Source organism: Dryobates pubescens, chromosome 2, assembly GCF_014839835.1.
Source record: "Dryobates pubescens isolate bDryPub1 chromosome 2, bDryPub1.pri, whole genome shotgun sequence".
Taxonomy (NCBI): Eukaryota; Metazoa; Chordata; class Aves; order Piciformes; family Picidae; genus Dryobates; species Dryobates pubescens.
In genome coordinates, this window is record NC_071613.1 from 18,012,600 (window position 1) to 18,034,003 (window position 21,404).

Below are 21,404 nucleotides of genomic sequence, written 5' to 3' on the forward strand. Positions count from 1 at the left end.
TTCTCTGCTGAAGAGTTCAGATTGCAAAGGATACAGGATTTTCTTCCTAAAGGGATCGTACTTGGATATCATCACAGTGCAAGCACCACATCCACCTTCTCCACAGCCTAGTTTTGTCCCACATAGGCCCACTGAGAGAACAAGAATCAAGGAAAACACAAAGAGTTTGGGCAGAAGCCTGCTCCAAGACCTGTCAGTCAAGCTTTTGCAACAAGTTCTTGCTGGAAACCTGAGCACTGAGGGTTATTTTTTTCTGCTTAATAACTTAATTTAACATAAGCAAAGTTTCATATGCTGGCATGTAAGCTTTGAGATCATGACTCAAAAGCCCTAATAAGGAGGCAAGTCGACATTCCAGCAGGCTCTCAGAATAAACAAAAGATTTCTGAACAATTCCCACTTTCCATTAGACTCAGAAAAGGAAATGACACAAGGGAGACAAAGAACTCAGTAACTGCTGAGCAGGAGCTGTTCAGGCACACAGCCACATCCCTGAGACACATTGTGACATCTCCTTCAGCACCTCTTACCAGTGGTGGTTGGTTTCTTCCTGCACTTGGTGATTCTCACCACCTAGAAGGCACCCAGGCAGGGCAGTCATGCATTGCTACAACTAGTTTAACTCCCACTGCCATGGGACATAACATTTGAACTGCTCACAAACTACCTGCATCTCAAGAGTCAGAGTCAGGCCACTTCAGTTTCTTTCTGGGCCCCATTTATGATGGCTTCCTCATTGCCAAGGACAAAAACCAGCCAAGCACACTCCTCAGAATCCCAGTTCCTACAGAACCAGAGGAGGGAGGCTCTGAGATCCAGAACTGAGGTGCACAGAGCCACTGCACAGACATTTGGGAACTCACCAGGTGTATGGACTGGCCTAAACAGGTTGCAAAGCTCATCTCTGTACTTTACAGGCAGGCATCACAGCCTTTGGTTTACTAAGGGATTTCAGGAGACAGTTCCTTGAGCCACTTCTCCATTAGATTCCTTCTCACATTAGTAGGCAATTACCCACTGCTACTTATTGTCAAGAGGATTAGCCAGCACTGAGAGACTCTTGTTGGGAAGAGAACAGCTGCTTTCAGTGGCAATGTGCACATGTCCAGGCTGAGGTAATCACCTTAGGTGTGAGGAAAAGGAACAGGCATCATGCTAGAGGGAACTCAAATCATCTTTGCCTTCACTGCAAAGGTTCTGGAACTGACTATTTTCACAGAATTGTGGAAATCATGGAATCCTTTAGTCTGGAAAAGACCTTTAAGGTCATCTAGTGCAATCATAAACCTAACTCTACCAAGTCCACCACCAAATCATGCACCTAACCACCATGCTTATTTCTCCCAGAACCACATGCATGCTTCCACAAAGATACAGCTTTCTTATGCCATCCAAGGTTTCTCTTGACAGCAGTCTTAATCTGCCTCAAAGAAAACCCCAAACCAACACACGTTTCTCAAAGTATTTGTCTGACCTTAACCAGATAAATACAAAAAACTTCACCAGAATGTTTTTGTAGAAGATCAGAAGGTTTGGAAGAGCTCACATTACCTCTTTACAAAGCTATTGCTTCAGGTATTAATAAGCTACAGCACAAAAGGGCTCTAGAGGTGAGGTGTGAATGTGGGCACAAAAGTCATGCCACTTATCTTCCCTCTTGAACATCAGCCACCCAAGGAACAGTCAGGCAAAGTAAGGCTGGTGATAGTTCTGCTGGAAACCCCAAAGAGGAGTCACAGAGTCACAGAATGGCTCAGGTTGGAAGGGACCTCGGAGATCACCCTACTCCAACCTCCCAGCCGTGGGCAGGGACACCTTCCACCAACCCAGGTGGCTTAAGGCCTCATCCAACCTGCCCTTGAACACCCCCAGGAAGAAGGCATCCACAACCTCCCTGGGCAGCCTGTTCCAGAGTCTCACCAACCACTCTCATACTGAAGAAGGAGTGTGATTTATATCTCCACACTGACTTCAGATGTCATACAATCACAGAATTGTCAGGGCTGGAAAGGACCTCAAGGATCATCCAGTCCCAACCCCTCTGCCATGGGCAGGGACACCTCACACTGCAGCAGGTTGCTCACAGCCACATCCAGCCTGGCTGCAAACACCTCCAGGCAGGAGGCTTCCACCACTTCCCTGGGCAACCTGTGTCAGTCTCTCACCACCCTCATGGGGAACAACTTCTTCCTGACATCCAATCTGAATCTCCCCAGTCCTATCACTCACTGACACCCTAAAAGGTCCCTCCCCAGCTTTCTTGTAGGCCCCCTTCAGATACTGGAAGGCCACAATTAGGTCAACAATGTCAGACAGAAGATGGTAGCATGGTGAAATAAGTGTGCACCATTCTTTTTAAGGAATACATCAACAGGGATGTGAACAGTCTGGCAAAGGTACTGTGGTAGTTTAAGGCTATGCCTTTAAAATTTTCCACAGATCTTGAACAGATCTTCTCCCTTTTGTACAGGGGGTCTGGGTAGGCAGGGAAAGTTGCTGTTAGACTTAACCAAAACAGTGCAGCCAAGGTCAAGCAGAAGCAAGTTAGTATCTCTCCAGAGCCGAGAAGCAAGAAATAAAAATTGTTTTGGTACAACCAATCTTATGGTAGATCTCTCTCCAAGGGGACTGCTTAGAATTATCTTTATTTCCTTTTTACACCCAATAGCAATTTATTTACATTTTACTACTTTTCTGTTCAAGATCTGAGAAAAATTTTAAAGGCATAGCCTAAAACTACCACAATACACACCCACCTGGCCAGACAGAACTCAGAAAACAGGGAATGACACCACCTACCAAGCCAGACCTGGCAGAGCCAGCCTGGGCATCACAGTAATAGCTATCCACCTCCTGAAACTCATCTGACTCATGTGGTGACCAGTTTCCAACAGGAGTGAAACGTGACTGCTTGCATGTGCTCATGTAAACATGCCCACAGTGTGTGGTGGCAACCCTGCCTCTTGAGTTTGCATCCCTCTGTCATATGATAAATGAACCACAGGATCATCAAGTTATTGGATATTAACTATCCAAATTATTGTACATCAAGTAGCTCCAGTGGCTGGAGAGTTTTGGCCCGAAAATTCTTTGCAGGTTGTGTGGAACACACACAAATTTACTTAAATTTTATTGTCACCTCAGTATTGCTTTTTCTGTCTTATGATGTCTAAGGTCCCTTCCAACCTAAGCCATCCTATGATTCTAGTAATTCCAAGCATTTTCCTCTTTAAAGTATTAATGAATTATTTAAAGTTGATTTGTTTAAAGTTTATTATTCAAAATTTGCTGCTGCTTAAGCTTAGACAAACAGCTGCGACCACTTTTTCACTGTGAGGATGCCAGAGTCCTGGAACAGGCTGCCCAGGGAGGTTGTGGAGTCTCCTTCTCTGGAGACTTTCAAAACCTGCCAGGATGCATTCCTGTGTGACCAGCTCTAGGTGATCCTGGAGGGTTTGAACCCCAGGCTGGATGTGGCTGTGAGCAACCTGCTGTAGTGTGAGGTGTCCCTGCCCATGGCAGGGGGTTGGAACTGGATGATCCTTGAGGTCCTTTCCAACCCTGACAATTCTATGCTTCTATGATCCTGCTCTGGCAGCGAGGTTGGACAAGAGGATTTCTAGTGGTCCCTTCCAACCACTAACACTCTGTGATTCTGTGACACCAGACCATGCAGGGCACTACCCTCTTACACACTGTGCACAAACTCTGCCTAGCACTCAAGTGGCAGACAGAACAGTAAGCAATTCTGAAATGCTGCAGGCATTTGAAGCCTTCTGCAGTTTCTTCTGACATTCTTCTGGATACGTTTTCTCCGGAGATAGGTTAGCAGAGTTGTCTCTGGATCCACATTTTTTTCCACAACCTGCAAGAAGGGACAGGTATTGTTACAGAGTGCTTTACAACACACAGTGGAAGGAGAAAGTTTACTCTTTCTGCAAATTCTTTTCCCAAGCAGGAAGCAGCAGCAGTGGTTAACGCCCCGTGCTAGGTTCAACAATGCTGGTCACGTATCCAGACACAGCCTGATCTAGTTGAGGATGTCCCTGCTGACTGCAGAGGGGATTGGACTAGGTGACCTTTGGAGGTCCCTTCCAACCCAGAACATTCTGTGATTCCATGATTTACTTGAATGTATTGTGGCAGAAATAGAAGTAGACGCATTACATAAGTCAGGGGTTTTCAGATACAGCACAGTGAGGCAAACATGAAAATTAAATTTAAGAAAAAAGTAAAAGGAAATAAAATAAAGGAAAATAAAGTACAATAAAATAAGGTAAAATAAAATTAAATAAAGGAAAAGAAATAAAGTAAAATAAAGTAAAATACAGTAAAGTAAAATAAAACAAAATAAAACAAATACCAAGCAGAATTAGTGCTGAGCAGAGGAAGAACTGTCTTGTGTATCCAAATTTTGAACTCCTGACAGCTTCCCAAGCTGCATCTCATCTTTACTGACCATACACAGCTTACTTCTGCCCCTTCTCCCTTCTTACAACTAGAACAAAAGAAAATGAGCAGGTAGTCACAGAACCATAGAATTGTCAGGGTTGGAAGAGACCTCAAGGATCACCCAGTTCCAACCCTCCCTGCTATGGGCAGGATGACAGAAACAGCATCAGGGACAGACCTTCCAGAGGACAAAAAAGCCAACAGTGGAAACCCTAATGTGACCAACACAGATGCTGCAAGACAGCCTGCAAGCTCCAGTCATTACCTTGAAGTTTCTTGTCCCTCCCTGCTAGCATTAAATCAGCCAGTGTTCAATTAGTAGCTGTCCTAAATGTGGCAATGGGAAATGCCAACCAGGGGAGATTTTTTTTCTCTTCACATTGTGAGTCAGTGAAAAACACTCTTAGCAGTTATCTATTAGACATAAAATCAGACTCTACTTCAACCTCTGCCCCATGGTCAGAAACCAAAGTTCTGCACTCGCCTCCTGAAGGCTGCAGAGCTTGTCTTTCGATTTCCTGTTATTAATTGAGCACCAAGAAACTGCTCCAAGCTCACTGTGTGCCAGAATGGAATCCTGAGCTTCTGGCTCTTACAGTGTGCGAGTCCTAAGTACAGTAGTTATAGTTTACTTAAATTAATCCCTCCTAGTTTGAAGGGCAAACTGAAAGAGAGGCCATTTAGGTGAGACTTTTTTTCTTACTGATAAGAAACCTTTACAACATCTGCACTGCTTCTGGTTTATGCCTTTGACACGTGATGAGGTTATTCTAAACAGGCAAGGTTCATGCTTCCTCTTTGAGACCTTGTTTTTAGAGCTGTCCAATAAAGCTGCTGCTGCAAAACACCACTGGTCATGTTTTGCATGTCTCATTCCTGCACTGGGGGTCCTCCTCCCCCTCTACTCAGCCCTAGTTAGATCACATCTGGAATATTATGTACAGCTCTGGGCTCCCCAGTTGAAGAGGGATGGGGAACTGCTTGGGAGAGTTGAGCAGGGAGCTATGAGGATGGTTGAGACACTGAAGCACCTCTCTTACCAGGAAAGGCTAAGAGACCTGGGGCTGATTAGTCTGGAGAAGAGAAGGCTGAGAGTCTACAAATATCCACAGGGTGGCTGTCAGGAGGATGGAACCAGGCTGTTTTCAGTGACACCCAGTGGCAAGGCAAAGGGTTATGGACATAAACTTAATCACAGGAAATTCCATCTCAACAGGAGAAAAAAAAACCTTCTTTCCTGTGAGGGTGACAGAGCCCTGGAGCAAGCTGCCCAGAGAGGTTGTGGAGTCTCCTCCTCTGGAGATATTCAAAACCCACCTGGATGTGTTCCTGTGTGATCTGCTGTGGGTGATCCTGCTCTGGCAGGGGGTGTTGTGCTGGATGATCTTTTGAGATCACTTCCAACCCCCAACAGTCTATGATTCTGTGACTCTGTGAACTCTGAACTCATACTGAAATTGTCAAGCTGAGTTTCTTTCTCAGGACTATGCCAATGGACATTGCAAACTCTTCCAAAGCAGCTTCTAAGATAGCCAGGCGCAGAAAACGCTTCAAGACAGTTTTCCAGACAGTTAAAGACTATTTGAATTATTCTTTGCTTAGATCAAAGAAAATGTCTCAAGAAGTTTTCTTGCAAGCATCCAAGAAGCACTCCACTATGTGCTCAAATTAATCATCTGGCACAAGGGCTTCTTTTCAAGAAGTTAGAAAGAAAACACAGGCCTCAGCTTTGATTCAGCAAAGCATTTAGCCACTCAGCTCCACACACTGGGGCTCTGTTGAGCCCCAAAGTCAATCCTTTGCTCAACTTTATAAGAAAGTGGATCCCACTACATAGTAGAACATGTCCTGCACAAACCACACTCTTACCCTGCTCAAACCACCATGCCCAGTTCCTACTGGAGGCACTTCAAATGCCTCCGCTGTAGCTGTGTATCTTCAGGGCTTGCAGAGACTTGGGATGAGAGGGAGATAAGGGGTAAGAGTTTGGAGGATGTTCTGGGTTAAAGCAAATCTCATGCATCAGAGATTAAGGAGATGTTTCTTTGCATTCAGATTACAGGACCACAGGATGTCAGGGATTGGAAGGGACCTCTGGAGGACATAGAGTTCAACCTCACTGCCAGAGCAGGACCACAGAATCTAGCACAAGTCACACAGGAGCACATCCAGATGGGTCTTGAAAGTGCTGGCCACAGCAGAAGAACTTTTCCCTGCTCCTGCCTTTTGTTCTCTGTCATTGATCTGGTTTTGTTCTCCAAAATGTCATTCCTCCAGTGGCCTCTTGCAGTCACCTGTGGTGATTTGTTCTTCAAATATTTTACAACCCCGTGGGTGGGGATAACATCCTCTCTTGTCTGATGCCCAGAACAATATGATTCACAGCTCAATATCTCAGTATCTTACCCATCAAAACAATTCTTGCCACCCCCTCTCTCAGTGTTTTTGTGCAGGAGGAAACTGAATCCTATCCACTGCCTTCAATGAGTAGCATCAGCCTAACTGTATATCACCATTAAGGAAATATTTCCTTTTTGCTCTGTTACTGGGGCATTTGGGGTTTTTTAAAAGCAAATATCATACTGACAGGCACATCAGCACATCTGAGCAACCTGCTGTAGTGTGAGGTGTCCCTGGCCATGGCAGGGGGGTTGGAATTAGATGGTCCTTGGGGTCTATGATTCTGTGATTTGGTGGGAGTGTAACTCAAGCCACTTTGGCAGCACACCCAAAAAGAGAAATAGGAAAAGGAGAAAGAGAAAGAGAAGAAAGAGAAAGAGAAGAAAGAGAAAGAGAAGAAAGAGAAAGAGAAGAAAGAGAAAGAGAAGAAAGAGAAAGAAAAGAAAAGAAAAAAAGCTCTGGGTTGCATACAATCCAGGAAGCCCTCTCTGTTCTGATCAAGTGGAACCTGCTTCTTTGCTAGCACTGCTGGTTCCATGAGCCAGCAGAGACAGATGCTGTGATAGCCTTGACAGGTGGAATGAGTTGGTACCATTAGCTGCATTCAACATAGAATCACAGAATTGTCAGGGTTGGAAGGGACCTCAAGGATCATCCAGTTCCAACCCCCCTGCCATGGCCAGGGACGCCTCACACCGCAGCAGGTTGCTCACAGCCACATCCAGCCTGGTGTGCTTCTTTTAGCCCGCAGCTGCCAACATCACACCATGACAAAGCCCTTCACACGTGCAGCAGCTCACCTCTGAGACGTGCCCTTTGTAAGCAGGAACTGCAGTGCTATAAAAACTGCTGAAATGCCCCAAGGGCAATGCCATTCACAGCACATTCCTTAGCTCCAGGATATCACAAGAGCAGACAGCAGATACAAAAGGATCTGGTTGCTTTCTGCTGTTAGCCTTCAGAGCCTAGGCTGCTCTTTCTCTCCTGTGCCTCACTCCACATGCATATACAAACCAGTTCTGTGCTGCTCAGGCTATTCTCCTTTGCTTTGGCTACTACACATTTGGCTGTGTTAGCCAAGAATCTCCTCCAGAAAGGGCTTTACTAATGATTCACACAGAACAAGGCTCCTGTAACACCTAAGCACCAACCAGTGCTGCAGCACCAGCTGAAAACACAGAGAGAAATTTATTTATTAATTCTTCATACCTACTATGAGTAGCATATTGGTTCTGAACCTTAGCCACTCTGGCACCAGAACTGCAATTCTTTAATAAGAGCACAGCAGAAAAAGAAAGCAAAACTGTACTCTTGGCCATGGCCTTGGCCTGTATCAAGGTCTGGATTGCCCAAGATGTTTGTGCCAACCTCCTCCTGCAAAAAGCTCCCAGGTCACCCTCCAAAGATTGAGGTTCTCAGAAGAAGGGTTTGAAGTCTCTAGAGCCTTCACAGAGCAAGAAGACAAGTTAATGATATACCACCTTTGCCCATCATAGCAGAAAAATTAATCAGATGCTGCTCACAGGTCATCCTGTGCCTCTTCTTCACAATCTCAGTTACCAGATTCAACTAGCTAGTCATGATTAACTAGGAGCTTCAAGTTTTCACCTCCATTTAGAAACAATGGATGGCTGTGTATGTCAATTAAAGCTGACATATGAACCATTACTGATCTGTGTCAGAAAAGTTTTCATTGTCATCTGTCTTCATAAAACTTCAGAACTAGGGTTGGGTTCTATGTCAGTAATACATTCAAGAGTTCCTTGACTGATTTATAACCCATTCCAGATAAATTTCATTCTTCACCTAGCTATTGGTTGAGAAAATTTTGACATCAAATGCTCTAGCACCTCGGAAACTTCAAATTCCAATCCAGTTTGGGATCCAAATTCCTAAGTAAAACACCCTAACTGAAGCAAGAATCTTATCCACATTTAGACTTGGATAAATTAGCAGGAAAGAGCAACAAAAGCAAAACTGATGGTACTCCTGTGCCAGTCTATAGGGCAGGGCATGGAGCTCTTTAATCAGCTAATATTCTGCAGTCCCTCAGGGGGTTAAAAAAAGGAATTCTCCATCCCAAAGTTAGTGCTGCCTATTATTTACCCCTGAGCAGTGTACAGGGAAGGCCCAAAAAAGCCTCAGCTGCACAGTACACAGTGGATATGAAACCCACTCTCCTCCTCAGCTTTCCCAGCTGCAAGCTCCTTTGGCACAAACTTCCCTGCCTGAGCATCTCAGCAAGGGGGAGGTGGTGAGGCAAGATTAGCATTGAGCTGAGCTCAGAAACAGAACCAACTTGCTACTCAATCCAAAACTGAGGCAGCCTTGACTTGAAAAGCTTTTGAAGCATCAAGGGTAGTCCAAACTGACAAAGGGGACTCTGGGACAAAGTATTCAAAGGTGTCCCACATGTGCAAGCCTCCTGTGAGACAACCACTTCCCAGCACCTGCTCTGGGAAAGAGAATCAGTTGGTGGGCTCAGATTTTAAAGTGTTTTCTAGCTTCTTAAATGGGAAAGGAATGAACATTTCACTTCAGTCCCCTTTAAAAAATCAAATGTCAGAGCGACTTAGTTGACTGACGTTATTCCTAGTAGCAATGCCTGCACTTAAGTCAGTGCATCTTCATTTAAGGGCAGTTATGTCAGAACTGCAGTAAATCATTGCTGACAAATCTAAAATGCAAAAGGGGCATGCTGTAGTTGTGTCACTCTTTGAATACAGAATTGACCAGGTTGGAAAAGACCTCAGAGATCATCGAGTCCAACCTATTATTCAATACCACCTAATCAACTAAACCATGGCACCAAGTGCCGCACCCAGGCTCTTTTAAAACACTTCCAGTGATGGTGACTCCGCCACCTCCCTGGGAATAATTCACAAGGTAAAGTCAAAGAAGAGCAAAAGCAAATAAACAGCCCTCGCAACTTAATATTTAAAAGTCAAGGCAATTAGAAAACTCCAGAGGAGGAAAAAGACTGAAAAAGAAGTAATCAAACCACAATCCAGGAGCAAGCTGGACAGAAAGCTGGAATCTTCCTTACCTTTTTACCATTCACAAAAAAAATCAATTCATCCCTCGTCTCATTGGGAGCCATCCTGCACACCTCCCACAGGTCACTCCAACAGGGCCACTGATCACCCTCTCAAGAGCAGCCCTACACCCCTCAGCCAAGGGAGCACCAGCGATAGGACAAGAAATAGGAGTCTCCCTCAAGACTGACTTTGTTTCTGCATCAGCGCCCTGTGCAACCCTATATTATATAAGAGACAAGGAAGAGGCGTGACAGCTGCCTTTGGTTGGTGCTTCTGCAGCAGCAGTCGTGACAGAAAGGGAGCTGGGACAGCAGAAGCGGCCCGCCCCCTTTTATACAGTGACAGATCAGAACTCAGCTGCATTTCCCACTGCCAGGCTCAGGGCACCCGGAGTGTGCCACCACCAGGGCTGCCAGGAATTCACAGTGTTTTGCAATCCAGAGCAAACTCCAGGGGAGGAGAGGTTCTCCCAACTGTCCCTCACCTAATGTTGACATGGAAGAGCTACGTTTCCCTTGCTCTGTGCAGAGCCATCCACGTGGCATTCCCTACACAGAGGTCTAGGAGGATACCACCTGTTTACTCCAATCTTCTTCCATCCATGCACATCAGCTAGCTGACTAACAGCAGCAATATTTCACTACTCTTTTCTTTTGGTTTTTTTTTCCTTACAGCACCTTCTACCTTCCAGGACATAATTTAAAGAGATGTGTATTTGCCCAGATCAAAGCAGTTCCACAGAACCGACACTCGGTTCAGGAGTGTGATTTATATCTCCACACTGACTTCAGATGTCATACAATCACAGGATTGTCAGGGCTGGAAGGGACCTCAAGGCTCAGCCAGTCCCAACCCCCTGCCATGGGCAGGGACACCTCACACTACAGCAGGTTGCTCACAGCCACATCCAGCCTGGCTGCAAACACCTCTGGGCAGGAGGCTTCCACCACCTCCCTGGGCAACCTGTGCCAGGCTCTCACCACCCTCATGGGGAACAACTTCTTCCTCACATCCAATCTGAATCTCCCCACTTCTAGTTTTGCTCCATCCCCCCCCAGTCCTATCCTGCCCTGACACTCTCAAAAGTCCCTCCCCAGCTTTCTTGTAGGCCCCCTTCAGATACTGGAAGGCCACACTTATGTCTCCTCAGAGCCTTCTCTTCTCCAGACTGAACAGCCCTTTTAAAGAGTTTTCTGGGTTCTTAAATGGAAATGGAATTAACATTTTACTTCAATCCCCTTTAAAAATCAGATGTCAGAATGACTTACTGAGCATACAAATTCTATGTGGATGCCTAGCAGCTCAAAAGAGCTGCTGGGCTAGGATCACAATGGTTTCACTGGGTTCTTAAAACATTCAGGCTTACCTATTTTAGCTGAATCCTCACATCCTGGATCATAGGTGCAATATGCCAGTGAAACACAGAGGAAAACCAATTCTTTGAAGGCTTTGTCTTCCATTTCCTTGGTGGTGGTTTCTTCTGGTTTCTCCATTACACAGTCATGTATTTTGCACTGTTTTAGCCTTCCTGTTTTCCTTCCAGAGTTGCCACAGAATTGTCTGCAGACCCCTAGATAGGACACTTGTCAGTTTCATGAGCAAAGTACCTAAACCCTTAATTCCACTTAAAAAATTTCTCCACAAACAGCAGAATTCCAAAGTCTCCTGGAAGTTTCCTAATACTGTACTTAATCGTATCTGCTCTGTTCTGATGTTTGTGGCTTTGTTTCCCTTTCTTCAGCATCCCAGGCTTGCTAGTTTCTGTTAGGACCTTTGGTTTTCTCAAAATCACTGGGAATACACTACACCAAAGCCTCCCTCCCAGGAACCCTCTCTGAAACAAGCCACAAAGCAGCAAAATCCTGATGAGGCAGTCTTCCTTTCAGTGCTGTAGCAATGTGCCAGGGCAAACACAAGGCACGCATTATTCTTTTCCCAGCGTTTATCTTCTGACTCACGGTATTCTATTGCCCAGTATATCCCCTAGAAAAGGTGTTTTGTAACAGCTGTCAAACACTGCCTCAGCACTTCTTCACAGGCATTCTGCTCTCTGAAAGCCTAGCCAGTGACAAACTTGTGCTTAACACCAGCTGCCTCCTTCTGCACTTGTCGTGAAGCTGTGCAGTGCTGACACCCATGGTCTGCCACCTCCCACTCTGTAGCATAAAAGGTTTAGGAATAAACAACATTTTACTCCAAGAAAGGCGCAACCTGCTCTAGTGTGAGGTGTCCCTGCCCATGGCAGGAAGGTTGGAACTAGATGACCCTTGATGTCCCTTCCAATCTTAACAATTCTATGATTCTAAGTCTTCAGCTCTGTAATTTTGTGTTGCAAATTCATAGCAGCACTGCCCTGGTTCAGTCTCATCAATCATCAGTCTCAAAATTAGCGTACACAAGGTTAGCACTTGTAAATGGTTTTGTAATAGTTTAAATGGCCATGATTACTCACAACCACAGGTAAGGTGTCACAGCAACGTTGGAGCAACCAGCCACAACAGCAGTAACAGCAGAATCAAACATGCTTAGCTTCCTTATCTGTGTTCTCCACAATACACCACAATGTTCTCAGCTGTGAAGAACACCTGTAAGTGTGGCAGAGCTTCTTGAAGGAATCTCACATGCAAATTTTAGGTGACAACTTACAGTTAAAGAGTATCACAGAATTGTCAAAGTTGGAAGGGACCTCAAGGATCATCCAGTTCCAACCCCCCTGCCATGGCCAGGGACACCTCACAGTAGAACAGGTTGCTCACAGCCACATCCAGCCTGGCTGCAAACACCTCCAGGGATGAGGCTTCCACCACCTCCCCGGGCAACCTGTGCCAGTGTCTCACCACCCTCATGGGGAAGAACTTCCTAATGTCTAATCTGAATCTCTCCTCCTCTGGCTTGGATCCATTCCCCCCAGTCCTATCACTACCTGACACCCTGAAAGGTCCCTCCCCAGCTTTCTTGTAGCCTCCTTCAGATGCTGGAAGGCCACAATAAGGTCTGCTTGGAGCCTTCTCTTCTCCAAACTGAACAGCCCCAACTCTCTCAGTCTGTAGGAGAGGTGCTCCAGCCCTCTGCTCATCCTTGTGGCCCTTCTCTGGGCACACTCCCTTTCTGGTAAACCAGTAAACAGCATCTTATGATGGTTTATTTTTGACCCACCATTCATTAGGTAAGTATAGATATGCTCATGCAGCCCAGAAGGCAAATCATATCCTAGGCTGCATCAAGAGGATGTGGTCAGCAGGACAAGAGAGGGGATTCTGCCCCTTGACTCTGCTGTACTGAGAGCCCACATCAAATATTGTGTCTAGTTCTGGTGACTCCATCATAAGAAGGATACACAGTTGTTAGAGTGAGTCCAGAGGAGGCCACAAAGATGATTCAAGGGCTGGAACACCTCCGCTATGAGGACAGGCTGAGGGAGCTGGGATTGTTCAGCCTGGAGAAGACTCCGGGGGAGTATCTTAGAGCTGCCTTCCACTACCTGAAGACATCCTACAGAAAAGCTGGAGATGGACTTTTCATAAGAGTTCTCCTGTCCCTCTTGTGGGAAATGGGAGGGGGGAAATTACAGGCAGCTCTGAAGAGGATTCTGTGGAGAGATTTATAAGGAGCAATTTGGTGAGGCAGGTAGCACAGGCCCAAGTCAGTGCTTTAATGCAGTAGCCCATGAACCAAGTCTCAGTGTTTTTGCATTAACTCTGTGGTTGCTGCACCGTCAGTAATAGCTGGACTGACTCTACAAATCTGTGAAGTATCAACCACTACTAAAACATGCAGAGAACACCCTTCAGCTGAAGTGGAAACAGCTTGTTTGTTTTATATCTGGAGATCCCTCTCCAGCTGCTACACTTTTCAGGATTGCAGGAGGTCCCCACCTGCTGAAATAAGGTTCAGCTACAAGGGCATATGAAGGTTATTAGGGCTTTACACACTTTATCCTAGTTTTTAAAGTTTCCTTTTTAGGGCATAAACTATTGTTGCTATGTTGTGAATGTGAGGTTTGGTCTCTTCGCCTTAGTATCACCTGATAGGATGAGAGGAAATGGCCTGAAGTTGTGCCAGGGCAGGTTTTGTTTGGAGATTAGGAAAAATTTCTTTACTGAAAGAGTGGTCAGGCACTGGAACAGGCTGCCCAGGGAGGTGATGGAGTCATTGTCCCTCTATGTGTTCAAGAAACCTGTGGGCATGGTTTAATGGCCCTAGTGGTGTCAGGTTGACGGTTGGATTTGATGATCTTAGAGTTCTTTTCCAACCAAACCAATTCTGTGATGCTAACTTCTCTGTATACATTTAAAAATAAATAAATAAATAAATAAATATCCAGTACTGATTACAGACAGTGCAAGTAAAGGCAGGGAATGTTGCCTGAGGATGTCTGTTCTTCTCCTTGGCATCACCTATTGACCATCGTTGAAGGCTCCTGAAAGAAGTCATCTTTTTATCTTACTTGACAGGGACAGTCATAGTTTACTGAGAGATTCTCCCAAAAGATCTCAGAGAAATAGAATCTTTTCTGTGTCCTAACAAAGGCAGTAGATTCATACATTCATATAATGGTTTGGGTTGGAAGGGACCATAAAGATCATCCAGTTCCTTCCCCCCTGCCATGGTCAGGGACACCTTCCACCAGCCCAGGTTGCTCAAGGCCTCATCCATCCTTGAACACCTCCAGGGAAGGAGCATCCACACCCTCCCTGGGCAACCTGTTCCAGTGTCTCACCACTCTCACTGTCAAGGGTTTCTTCCTAATCTCCAGCCTAAATCTGCCCTGCTCAAGCTTCGATCCATTCCCTCTCATCCTATCTCTACAAGCCCTTGTGAAAACCCTGCAGTAATAAATGAAAAATCTAATCCACCAAACTGCCAAATAAGTATGAAAATAAGGTTTTTGCTTATTATTTTCAATGGGATTTCTCAGAGTAATAATAATAATTTTCAAAAATCTCATGTTTCATTCACTCCCTCATGAGGCATCCAAATTCCTTTCTGGCTATAGATACAGGTTTGTAAAAGCTCCTGGTCCCAAAGGTGGGTTGGATTGGTTGATGGGTTGGGCGCGATGATCTTGAAGGTCTCTTCCAACCTGGTTTATCCTATTCTATTCTATTCTATTCTATTCTATTCTATTCTATTCTATTCTATTCTATTCTATTCTATTCTATTTGTGAGTACTTGCTCATTATTCATGAATCACTTAATCATTCCATGTTCAGCTTATAATTGTATAAATATTGTATAATTGTACAGATTCATTTCATTAATTACAAACTCTTCACCTGCATTCGAAGATGGGTGGAGTTTAATTATAGTTCTTTTCCCTAGTCCTAGCATCTGGCTTCCTCTGGCAGGAGTGAATTGTGCCTTCTGGTGAGAAGCACTGTGTGACACCAGCCTTCAGAACAAGTAGCAAAGCAAGATTTCTGTGTTTTTTCCTTCATTATCCAGTTTGTGTGGACCAAAAAAAAAGATGTTTCAGATAGAGGGTAGGAGAGCTCTGCAGAGGGACCTTGACAGGCGGGACAGATGGGCAGAGTCCAACATGACGGCACTTAACAAATCCAAGTGCCGGGTGCTGCACTTTGGTCACAACAGCCCCATGCAGTGCTACAGGCTGGGGTCAGAGTGGCTGGAGAGTAGCCTGGCAGAAAGGGGCCTGGGGGTACCAGTGGACAGCAGCTGAACTTGAGCCAGCAGTGTGCCCAGATGGCCAAGAAGGCCAAGGGCATCCTGGCCTGCATCAGGCCAGTGTGGCCAGCAGGAGCAGGGAAGTCATTCTGCCCTATGCTCAGCACTGGTGAGGCCACACCTTGAGTCCTGCCTCCAGTTCTGGGCTCCTCAATTTAAGAAGGATATTGAGACTCTTGAAGGTATCCAGAGAAGGGCAATGAGGCTGGGGAGGGGTCTGGAGCACAGCCCTGTGAGGAGAGGCTGAGGGAGCTGGGGTTGCTTAGCCTGGAGACGAGGAGGCTCAGGGGAGACCTTCTTGCTCTCTACAACTACCTGAAGGGAGGTTGTAGCCAGGTGGGGGTTGGTCTCTTCTCCCAGGCACCCAGCACCAGAACAAGAGGACACAGTCTCAAGCTGTGCTAAGGGAGGTTCAGGCTGGAGGGGAGGAGAAAGTACTTCCCAGAGAGAGTAATTGACCGCTGGAATGTGCTGCCCAGGGAGGTGGTGGAGTCCCCATCCCTGGAGGTGTTCAAGAAAGGCTTGGATGTGGCACTTGGAGCCATGGTTTAGTTGTCAGGAGGTGTTAGGGATTAGGTGATAGATTGGACCTGATGATCTCTGAGGTCTTTTCCAACCTGCTTGATTCTATGATTCTATATTTGATTTGGAAAGCAATCTGTCTTCAAGCAGGATTTTTTAATATATGTTCCTTGTCTTCTTCAGCAGTTACCCTGACATCTAGCAGTTGCTTGTTACTTGTTGCAGGGTATAATGAGAGAGAAACTTCATCCTCCTGTCCTGACAGCCTAACTCAACAAATAAGTAAGGTATTTGAATCTTTCCTCTTGGCCTTTCTTTCTCTTCATCTGCTGGTATTCTAGGTGCTACCTTTCATATTTAGTCAATATAATTCTGCCCCAGGATGCACAAGAAGGAAGCAGAGTCCCCTTGCAGAGACTGTCTGCTGTCTTTGTCACAATTGGAAGCATTGTCTCCAGCAAATATTTCAGAAGAAAGGGGAGGAAGGTAACGACTTCATTCTCCTGACAAGCCTCTAAAGCATCCCCTCTCTGGCATCAAAAACCACCCTGATATTGCAGCGTCCCTGAGCAGGCAAGTAAGAGCTTCTGGGCCACTCTAAATAAGTCAAAGCTAGTCCCCATACCTAGCTTGCATAGCATGTGGCTAATTTTCCACTGCTTTTCTTCACAGAAGACAATCTCTACACAAAGCTCTGCCTTGCATGTTTTCTTCTGACCCTGTGAAAGTATGGATGAATTTCTCTCAGAAGACCATTAAATTTAGTTTTCTCTTGTCTGTGCATTAGATGGCTCATTATCAAACCTCTGATAACAGCTACAGAATCACAAAATGTTAGGATACAGAAGGGACCTCCAAAGATCATCTAGCCCAACACCCTAGCCAAAGCATCATCACCCAGGGCAGGTCACACAGGAACACATCCAGGCAGGTTTTGAATGTCTTCAGAGAAGGAGACTCCACAACCTCTCTGGGCAGCCTGCTCCAGGGCTCCAGCACCCTCACAGGAAAGAAGTTTCTGCTCATATTGAGGCAGAACTTCCTGTGTTCCAGTTTGTACCTACTGTTGTTTGTCCTATCACTGGGAACCACCAAAAAGAGCCTGGCACCTTCACCATGACACCCACCCCTCAGTTATTTGTAGATGTTGATAAGGTCCCCTCTCAGCCTTTTCTTCTCCAGATTAAACACCCTCAGGTGTCTCAGTCTTTCCTCACCAGACAGATGCTTCAGTCCCCTAACCATCCTCATACCTCTCCTTTGGACTCTCTCAGTCGGTTCCCTGTCCCTCGTGAACCAGGGAGCCTAGAACTGGACACAATATTCCAGATGTGATCTAACTAGGGATGAGTATAAGGGGAGGAGAACCTCCCTTATCTGCTGGCCACACTCTTCTTAATGCACCCCAGGATACCCTTGGCTTTCTTGGCCAGCAGGGCACATTGCTGTCCTGTGGATAGCTTATTATCAACCAGGACTCCAGTGTCCCTCTCTGCAGAGCTACTCTCCAGCAAGTCAACCCCTAACCTCTACTGGTGCATGGTGTTGTTCCTTCCCAGAAGGGGAAACTTTAATAACTCCAAGTCCTGTGTTTCCCCTCCAATCATACCTCATGCTCAAGGACAGATTTTCTTAAGTAATGCACCGGATACCCTACAGCCTCAACCTAAAATAAAAACCCCTTCATACTCCCCAAATTATTCTAATCAGATTGGACAGTGAAGAAAGCTGACAGCTCATAGAAATCCTGGAATAATGGACAGCTTAAACATTTCTCTGAGTCACAGAGATATATTTTTAATCCCCTGGATTGTTTTCAAACAGAAGTGCCTCACAGTCAAGACTCACTGCTTTCAGTGACTTTATGACCAGGTATAGATATCTGAAGGCACTGAACAGAAACTTGACAGCTTCATCATTCCTGAAGCTTTTCCCTTCATGAAAAACAACTTACATCCACTTTTCTAGAACCCACCTGGAAACCAGGTTAACTTATTTCATTACAATTCTTCCTGTATTTCCATGGCAGACTTACAGATCCCAAATATTTATGACCATGTAACATGAATCACTGAATGCCAGGTTGGAAGGGACCCCAAGGATCATCTGGTCCAACCTTTCTAGGTCACACTAGAGTTGAAATGAGCTGGCCTAGCACCCTGGCTAGTTGAGTCTTCAAACTGCTCACTGTAGGGCAAGCCACTGCTTCCCTGGGAAGATGATTCCAGTGTTTAACTGTTCTCATGGGGAAATATTTTCTTCTGGAGCCCAGCAGTAACTTGTGCCCATCACCCTTTGTCTTTTCCATGGGACTCCTTGTGATAAGGGAATCTCCATCCTCCTGCTAGCCACCCTTTATGTGCTGGTATGCGGTAATACGGTCTCCCCTATGCCTTCTCTTCTCAAGGCTGAACAAACCCAGTTTCCTCATGTGGCAGAGCTTCCAGTCCTCTGACAGGACTGTCCTTTGTACCACCTGATGACAAATGTGACAGTTTTCCTCTCCCTTTTGAACTGGAGTGGCTTCCTTTTGGTAAGAAATCTGTTTTCCCCCACTGTTGTTAGTTTGTATCTTGTGTTAGTTTATATCCCAACACAAAAGACAAAGCTGATAATTTTCACAACAACTTGGCAGGAGGTAGTTTTGCAGAATCAAAGCAGGCCAAATGAGGTTGGGATTGAAATATCTACCAATAAAATAATTACAGGGCTGTTGCAATGAAATGTGCAGCATGACTAATGCAGGCACCTAAGGAGGATACAGACATACCTGCACTTCCAGGAGAATGCTGCTGATGTATCTTCATGGGAACATGATTAACAACCTTGTTAAATGAAGATTGTAAGACAGGGTTTAACCAAACAGCTTGGAAAAATACTTGAGTTTAAAAAAAATATGAAAGAGTAAGACTAAAGATCCCCTTCTATCCCTGGAGGTTTTTAAGGCCAGGTTGGATGGGTCTCTAAGCAGGCTGCTCTAGTGTGAGGTGTCCCTGCACATGGCAGAGGGGGTTGGAACTGGATGATCCTTGAGGTCTCTTCCAACCCTAACAATTCTGTCATTCTGTGTGTGAATACCAGGAGTGTGCAAAGCTGGTTTTCCTAGGACAAGTGTGCCCTGATGGTTAACAAGTTGGGTCAGCAGATATTGATAACAGCCTGCTAGTTGTTTTCTGCTGTTATCTCAATTGCTAGCAATAGAGGAATGTCCAATCACACCTCTGGCTGGCTTTTGTTGGGTAACCCAGGTTTCTTTGCAATGTTTTTGCAGTGATCTTTGCAGGAGATAAAGCAGAGCTAGACAAAGCATCTCCAGTTAAGTGGTCAGAGTAGCCAACAATACCTTATTAAAAACACAGAAAATCTTTTACCACCTTGATCAAAGTAGAAGCTCTTCTGTATAAAAAAAAACACAGTGGAGTTGGATTCAGAATTTCAGATGCATCTCCCTTAAGACTAAACAGAATACAGAATTAACCAGGTTGGAAAAGACCTTGGAGATCATCAAGTCCAACCTATACCAAACACCATCTAATCAACTAAACCATGGCACTGAGTGCCTCATCCAGGCTCTTTTTGAACACTTCCAGTGATGGTGACTCCACCACCTGGAACTATAATGGTTCCAGTCCTAAACTGAAATCTATATGTAAATGCTCTGACACTTCTGCCCCAGGAGAGCTGCAGCGATAGTGCTGTACATTATTGCCTTTGTTACCACAAAAGAATAATTCCAATAAGAGGGAGATATATCAGTTTCTATGCCACAAAGCTTGCAATCTAAACCAAAAGCCTCTCAAGAAAAGAGAAAAAACCCCAAACTTCTTTTGAGAGAGGCCAGTGGCTGTGGCAATGCCAGCAATGAGCAGTGTGAGCAATGTGGCAGTGCAGGCTTAGAGCCTGACATGGTGGTAGGCCATGCTCAGCATAAGTGCAGAGCCAGCTATCAGTGTACCAAACAGTGCTGTCTTGCAGCATGTAACTAAAGCAAGGCACTGGTAGCTATAAACACAGCGAGTTATCTTGGGACAACAGGACATGCACCTGCATCACCAAACCTCGCGTGTCATCAGTAGTTGGACCAATAATCTATAATAGTGTGATGTGTGGTCACTCATAGGGAACCAATGAGTCCATGCCAACGAGGCTCTCCGAGTTTATATGAGTTGTAGCAGTTCCCTTGCTAGGCACTTCTGCCTTTCCTATCCCTTCTTCTTCTTGCTTTACTTTACTGTGCTATACTCTCACCATAGGCCTGTGCCATAGGCCTGCGATACTGGAACAATAAAGGAACGATACTCGATCATACTGATCAGCTGTACTGATTCCAATCTCTGCCGCCGATAAGTGGGAAGAAATAGAAACTGAGTCCAGGGGAAGGCCATAAAGATGGTTCAAGGGCTGGAGCACATCTTCTATGAGGATAGGCTGAGGGAGTTGGGGTTGTTCAGCCTGGAGAAGAGAAGACTCCAGGGGGACCTTAGAGCTGCCTTCCAATACCTGAAAGGAGCCTGCAGGAAGGCTGGAGAGGGACTTTTCATAAGGATGTCTAGAGACAGGACAAAGAGGAATGGTTCGAAGCTGAGGCAGAGCAGGGTTAGACTGGATCATGGGGAGAAGTTCTTCAGTAAGAGAGTGGTGAGACTCTGGAATAGGTTGCCCAGGGAGGTTTTGAGTGCCCTCTCACTGGGAGGGGTTCAAGGCCACAAGGTTGGTGGAGGCCTTGAGCAGCTGAGTCTAGTTGAGAGGTGTCCCTGTCCATGGCAGGGAGGTTGGAGTAGATGATCTCTGAGGTCCCTTCCAGCCTAAGTCACAAGGTGGTTTGAGTTTCTCATCTTACAGAAGAAATTATTGCAGTACAGAAAAGTTAGATGACCTGACCAAACAGCAGGACAAACGGTGATGACACCAAGGGTGAAATTTTCAAGAGTACTCAGTAGGATAGTAGCTAACCAACCATCAGATGCTTTCTGAATAATTTCATCTAGTGAGAACCCACCCACTGGTCTCACTGAGACTAGAATCTGAACCTAAACCTATCCCCTCTTGACTGAAACATAACAAGGGACTGAAACAAACAAGGGATAGATCTTTGCTTTGTTTACAGTTCCCAGCACTGATGCCCCAGCAAAAGGATGCAAAGTCAAAGTAAGATCAATTAAAACAAAAGTAAACAGACCAGACTGTTTTCCCACACTGACCTGCAAGGCATCAAAGCAACATAAGCCTGAAGAACACAGGTACCACAAATTTTCCTGGAAGGGTTTTGGTTTGGCTTTTTTGTGTGGAATATGAGACAGCTATAGT

The 21,404-nt window shown here is 45.4% G+C and overlaps 1 protein-coding gene across 1 annotated transcript in view; it reads right to left on the reverse strand.

Moving 5' to 3' along the window:
* The window catches only part of XDH (xanthine dehydrogenase), a 53,007-nt gene extending 42,827 nt beyond the window's left edge, over positions 1 to 10,180 (reverse strand). The window contains exons 1-3 of the mRNA XM_009910570.2: positions 9,899 to 10,180; positions 3,808 to 3,865; positions 35 to 131 (exon numbers count right to left, since the gene is read on the reverse strand). Coding sequence (XP_009908872.2) covers positions 35 to 131; positions 3,808 to 3,865; positions 9,899 to 9,952 — 209 coding nt within the window. The 5' untranslated portion in view covers positions 9,953 to 10,180. The remainder of the gene's footprint in view (positions 1 to 34; positions 132 to 3,807; positions 3,866 to 9,898) is intronic.
* Positions 10,181 to 21,404: the final 11,224 nt, after the last annotated feature.